At 38.0% G+C, this 6,404-nt stretch overlaps 1 protein-coding gene across 2 annotated transcripts; it reads left to right on the top strand.

The window, feature by feature from the left end:
* Positions 1–634: 634 nt before the first annotated feature.
* On the top strand, positions 635–5,192 carry SSN2 (zinc finger SWIM domain protein). 2 transcript variants are annotated; one of them, XM_088894101.1, is made up of 6 exons: positions 635–3,456; positions 3,834–3,911; positions 4,054–4,084; positions 4,173–4,278; positions 4,374–4,481; positions 4,614–5,192. In XM_088894101.1, the coding sequence occupies exons 2-6, from the start codon at positions 3,851–3,853 to the stop codon at positions 4,713–4,715; spliced, it is 408 nt and encodes a 135-aa protein (XP_088750227.1). In that variant the 5' UTR covers positions 635–3,456; positions 3,834–3,850; the 3' UTR covers positions 4,716–5,192. The 2 variants fall into 2 exon arrangements, with proteins under 2 accessions (XP_088750227.1, XP_010277134.1); XM_010278832.3 differs by having other exon boundaries at positions 637–3,456; positions 4,063–4,084.
* Positions 5,193–6,404: the final 1,212 nt, after the last annotated feature.

The raw sequence follows: 6,404 nt of genomic DNA, 5'->3' as shown, positions 1-6,404 counted from the left end.
CTAAGAACTTCCCCAGTTTGGAATATTTCTATAATAACATTTATCGCATTATTTCCTATAATATTCCAATGTTTCTTATAAAAATTCCACAGTAAGAGTAAGATCAGAATGGGCAGTGATCTGAAACCGTACGAGGCAAGTACAATAAACTGGCTCTCTGAAATAGATGAATCCATTCCGCATTGTAGAGCACCCTATCCAGATGTGTCTGCATATATATATGTCTTCTACTTGACCACGTAAATCAATCTTGGACCATGGTAAGGCATACCCATAAGTTGACATATATTCATAGTTTCATGCAATGTAACTCATTTTCTGAGAATTAGGAGATCGACCACCTCTTTTCTCCTCCATATTAAGGACTGCATTAAAGTCTCCTAGTAAAACCCAACCCATAGTTGATGTAGTGCACCAGTGATTGTATTTCCATCCACGTTTCCCTATTTCTTTTGAGGCTCCGGATGGCCTTACACAGCTGAGAACACCCATTTTGGCTGAGAAAGATGCAAATGAATTACCGCATGAATACATCTGATCCACTTGAGATACGGGCAGCTTCAACACCAACCTCTTCATTAACATCCAAATACCACCTGAAAAACCTTGAGCATCCAGGAGAGAAGAAACAAAATCTTAAACAGAGATATAAATTAGTAGGGATTAGCTGAGGGGATTTGCTTTAAGAGCCGGATTAATACATTGTGTCATGCAAAGAGGAGGATTTGCAAAACATAACCTTAATTTGGAACATTGTGTCATATGTAGCTTTGTCATCCATGTAAATTGAATGAAGATTTGGCATTTCATTCCAGGTGAACAAAAGAAATCATTGAAAATCTTGGAGATTTTTCTAAAAATCTTGTTGATGATTTCCATTATGATGGTACCTAAGAAATTAATAACCAATTCATACATTTTCTGTACCTAAAATTGCTTTCTTTCTATGAAATTTCTAAAATTTCACCAAAATTAGAGAGGAATGAAGGGTGCACCGGTGGATATGCAACTTTGTGTCAGACGTGGCTAAATTTATGGCTACGTGGCAAATCAAAACCATTTCTATTGAGCCCACCTGGAGACTAGCACGTCATCCAAAATTTCCCAAAGTCTAGATTTACATCTCTATGGCCCTATTTGATGATTAAATACATGTTCAACTTAGAAGTACTTATTTTAACAATCACTTAAGGCTGTTTGGTAACCCATTTTTCAAATCACTTATTATGTTTTTAAGCACTTATTGGAGAGGGGATATTTGGTAAATTACATTCCGCATAAGTGTTAATATTGACACAAATGACAATTTTACCTTTCATTGTAGATTATTCAGATCTCTTCCTTTCCCTCTCATTTTCTTCACCGAAACTATTGGAACCGCCGGAACTGTAGATTGGCACTCTAGTTTCTAGGAGTCTAGTTTTAGAGGAACTGACCCTCCGTCTATGTCATATATTCCTCTCGGGTTTCTTTCAACTGTGAACCGAGTTTAAATTGTAAGCAATGGCATCAATAATGGGCGGCCAGTTTTTGTGGTCAATATATCTGCTCCCTGTTTGTTATCCTTCAGAACTCATGGGAGGCACATGCCACCACACTCTGTTAAGAATGCCAAACTTGGTTGATGCGACTATCAATATTGAACAACCCTTCGACTGTCTCAACTCTCAACTCTCGGGTTTTTGTGGTCAATATATCGGCTCCTCCTGATCCTGAACTCGACTGTCTCAACTCTCAAGCAGTTGGGTATGAGGGTGTCGATGATGATAATAAAAGAATTGCCTGCCTGGGATATTTTCCCTACAGAGATGTTGTCCAAACGTGAAGATATTCAAATTGGAAATGGACGAACCCCGGCATCTTGATTGGGTGGGCACCACTGCTAAAGACCAAGCATGTTTCACTCAATCTTCTCCTTCTTCTGTTTAATTTTAGTCCTTCATAAATGTGCTTGCTTTTTAGGAGCTGGTTGATACTGAGGAAATTGAGAGGGTATGTTTAGCTTCGAGGAAGAAGACTTCTGGAAATCACATATGATCTCTGGTTTCCCTCTCAGCACCCTCAAGAATGTAGAGCTCAACTGGCTCAGTAGAAGCAGAAACGAGGTCCTTAGATGGCCAAGCTCTTGTTAAAGAATGCTGAGGTGCTGACTGCTGCAAGCGATCGATGTCCATCCGTTCCATTCCAAATGCTCAACCAAAGGATTACTTTAGAGCTTCCAACTACACAACTACTTCGAGTTGAAATTTTCCAACAGCTTCTCCATATTTTCGTATAGTGTTCTTGTAAAATCTGATTGTCGTAGTAATGCTTTCAGAGTTCAGCGCTTAAAATTCTGGTGATGGTTTGTGATGAACCTGCTGTGCCTTACCTTTCAGTTCACCTTCGCTCGTCAATAATACAGACGGTAGTATTTCCTGCATCTCTGAAATTTGCCAACTTCCTCACAAAATCCTCTTCCTCTCTTTCAGAGAACTGAACCTGGACAGCCCTCTTGTTCAAAATATTTAAATTAGGAGAACCCAAATTTAGTACTCTGTTTCTCCCTAATATCCAAGAGCTGTGAACTTGGGTCGTCTCGGAGCTTCCGAAAGGCATTAATGGCAGAAATAAACTTGAATTTCCTTAGATATTCTTGGGCTAGAGGGATTACAACAAGCCAAATGAACGTAACTCCGGCCACAAAAAATGGGTTTCGGTTGAAGAAATCGTCAATTGAAATTAGAACTGATTCCAGGTTGATCTTATTCGACACCTGCTCAGCGGAAATACTGGTTTCAGTGGCATGCAGGGGAAAGAGCACAAACTACCATGAAAGCGAAGGGTAGTTGAAGTTTCAGAGAATTTCGCAAGAAAGAAACTGCTTTGCAGACTGAATAGCGGTTATCTAGGCGATTTAGAAGATGGGTAATCGTAATTTCGGCACCAAGTTCCATCTGTCTGATCAAAAGATGGTCTTCAGGAAAGGAAGAATGAGGGAGGCATGATTTGAGTTCAGGGGTGGTGGGGGAATGCAACCGACCTGCAACCAAACGTCGCCGGTGGACCTGCAACTAAATGCCGCCGCTGCCTGTTGCTGTAGGGTTTCGAATGAAAGGAGAAGATGATAAATTCGAGTGGGGGTACCTCTTTTTTACCAAACAGCCATAAATATTAAAAATCACTTAATGTGTGATCCCATGGAATACTTATTTAAGTGTTTTCAAACACTACCTACATCTTGGTTCTTAGTCAAATTACAACTCTACATCGATCTCCCCTCGGCCCTCCAGTCGCTAACTCGGGATCTGCTGCTGCTCATTTAAACAACCCATGAAAAATGGTTGCCAACAAAGCCTTACTTCTCCGTTAGTTCTCCCCTTACCGTATATGTATGTTTTCTGCTCCAATCGCTTTCACCCAAGTGTAGAAGTTCTCAGACGCCGAGCACCTAGTACTGCCTGCGATTTGTGACTTGTGAGTAGCCAAACCACTCAACCTAAATTTCGCTCCAATGTAGCTGGCATCACAACAACCGATTTCAAATAAGCATACTCTCTGCCTTCTCTCTTTTCTGTTTCTACAAAATCTCTTTAGTTTAGACTGTAGATTATTCTGTCTTTGTCTCTGGATTTAACTTATCAGAGAGAATTTTAGCTTCTTTCTTCTTCATCTCGTCCACACAATCAAGATGTGATGTATCTGGTAACATCTTTAGGCAGATATCATGGCATCTGTGCTGCTGGACCTAACAAACCCTAATAGTTCTTTCTCCACGGAGAGCATGAGAACTCATGATTGCTTTTAGCTCTCAATTTTCCTTTTGTTCCCCACACCCAATTGTTCATCTGTAGGAAGAAACGAAACGAGAATGGCTGCAAGTAGTTTGGTCACAGAAGCAGTGTGGAAGGAAATTGTATCGACCCGTTCAGGTCTACCTCTGTGCTTGTTTAAGCTCAATTCAATCAGCATCTCTGCTTCTATCCTACCGAATAATGTTTATTTGTTTCCTTTCTTATTTCTTATTGTTTTTGGATCGTTAAACCGCATTAAATGACGCAAAGGTGAACTAAAATGGTGCAGTGACAGACGATCAACTCTCAATGTCAGTAATTCTTCTCCATTCTAAAGGCTTGGATTAGTTGATAATAAAGATAAGAAAAATCTCTAAACCTAATTGGAATTTAATCCAGCTTGCACTTCCTGTTCGGAAAGAACTTTGAGAGAGCAACCAGGATAGTTGATCAGAGAGGTGTCAAGAGGATTTCTGGTGAACTCAGTGGTCGTTCTGTCTTCCAGGTTTGTAATATTATTCACTCTCTTCTATTCTTTCTTCCTCAACTTTGTATCTGTTCATTTGGGTTTTTAGTGGCCATTTATTTTACTGTTATTAGGTAACAGGAGAATCCAGGAAGAAGGAGGAGTATTTCTGTTTTCCCGAGCACTACTGTGCCTGCTATTCTTTCTTCTATGATGTTGTCAACAGGGGAGAACAGATTTGTGTAGGAAAATTCTTTCTTACTCATTATTAATGGGACATTTTACACTTTTTTGTGCTCAATCGAGTTCCCTATGTATTATTGCTTTGTCACCTGATGTTCCGTTTTATTCTCTTTCCTCCTTTCTCATTACAGTGTAAGCATCAATTAGCTGCACGGCTTGCTGTTTCAGTAGGAGCATGCGTGGAAGTCAAGGTGTCTGATGAGCAACTAGCACTACTGCTTTCCAAATTTTGATATCTTTGGACAGTACTGAAATTTTTAATTGAGAAGGTATTGAAAGACAAAGTTGACTTGTTTGTCTCTTGGGGATTCAAGACTCACTATGGATGTTTTTGGTTCAGAAGGTCAAATAAACAGAGGATTGAGTGCCATTAATCAGCAACCAATGCTGATTCGTGTCCCTTTCTCTGTCTTCTTAATGTATTCCGAGGAGAGTATGGATCAGTAGTCCAAATCTTTTTTAAGTTGTAGCTTGTATGTTTCAGTTAGGGCGTCTGATCTTTTGTACTAGTTGATACCAAACAAAAATGTTTCTTCATGGCTTTGGAGGTATTATGGAGTGTAAATGAAGCAAGGGTTCCAAGATGCTTGGTTTAAATACTCTGTGACACTGTATTATCTGCTCCTTATGAGTCTTTTATGGGATGTTCACAGTTGAACTTCATCTCATTCTTTATACCAGTTGAGAATAAAGGTCTGTTTTTTGGTTGATATACTTGCATGCAAAAGAGAAAAGAAGATGAAAAATAAAAGGGGTTTCTATAGTTCAGTCCACCCCTAGCATGGAGCTAGGATTCCTAGGGATGGACTGAATCCTGCCCGTGGATTGTTGCCAAATTCACAGGCAGGATGCGGTAAAAATGGATAGGTAAAATGACTTGTATTCATTTGCAGATAGGAAAAAGTTGCCGGTTGCTTCACTAAAGACTATACCATTTTCTTCCTCCAAAAGGTTCCAAATGTGACTCATATCTGGATTTCATTGATCATCTCATCTCCTGTCTTAGCAATATTTTGGTGCTGTGTATGGTATGAAAATGTTTACTTAAGGCTTGCTTGTTTTTATTGCTATATTAGCTACAGTTGAGGTTAGAGATGGAAACCACCACTGGGTAATTGGCTTTTGTTTTGACTGGAGAATATGTGGTTTGATGTTTTTTAACGAGTACCTGAGATATTTCTCCTAAAAGGTTGCATTGAGTTCTAAATGCATGTGTCAGAAATGTATGGTTTGATAGACATTCAAATCAAGGTCAAAGTATTGGAAATGCTATGCGGAAAGGTAAATTTAAGAGGCATATCGAGATACACCTTGGATACACATGGATATGGACAAAAAATTAAGATACACATGAAAACACTTGGAAATGCTATAAATACTCTAATAAATCATAAATAAATATCAATATCACTAAATATAAAACATAAATGAGCTATTTATGCATAAAAATAGCATGTTTTAGTGGGTTTTATGAAAAAAACATATTATAATCAATAAACGGGAAGTCGGGAACAGAAACATACTATCTAATTATGGACATAATAGATCAAGTAATTATTTTGCATGTTTTATTCTAAAAATTAAATTAAAATTAAGAAAAATAAATATATAACAAAAAAATTGAATGGATTTATGGATATAATAGATGAAATAATTATTTTGCATATTTTATTCTAAAAGTATACTAAAATTTAAAAAATAAATAAATATCAATTATTCAATGTTTTAAAACACAGAAGTGTTCCACTACCTAGAGGCGTGAAGCATAGTTCAAAATAAAAGAGGCATAAACTTCCTTAAGAGGAGGAAGGAGGAAGGAGGAAGGAGGAAGGAGGAAGGGGGGATTTCATTTTTTTTCTTTATCTTTAATAAAAATCTTTTATATTAAAAAAAATAAAAATGCATAACATTTGTTAAAAGGG

The sequence above is a fragment of the Nelumbo nucifera genome, chromosome 1, assembly GCF_055504915.1.
Source record: "Nelumbo nucifera cultivar China Antique chromosome 1, China Antique-T2T, whole genome shotgun sequence".
Taxonomy (NCBI): domain Eukaryota; kingdom Viridiplantae; phylum Streptophyta; class Magnoliopsida; order Proteales; family Nelumbonaceae; genus Nelumbo; species Nelumbo nucifera.
The sequence above is the reverse complement of the archived record's forward strand: the minus strand, read 5'-3'. Positions and strand labels throughout refer to the sequence as shown.

Coding starts and splice junctions, on each gene's coding strand:
- SSN2 (XM_088894101.1), top strand. CDS start 3,851: ATGGCTGCAAGTAGTTTGGTCACAGAAGCAGTGTGGAAGGAAATTGTA. Junction 4,279..4,373: donor GTGGTCGTTCTGTCTTCCAG/GTTTGTAATATT, acceptor TACTGTTATTAG/GTAACAGGAGAATCCAGGAA. Junction 4,482..4,613: donor ACAGGGGAGAACAGATTTGT/GTAGGAAAATTC, acceptor TTCTCATTACAG/TGTAAGCATCAATTAGCTGC.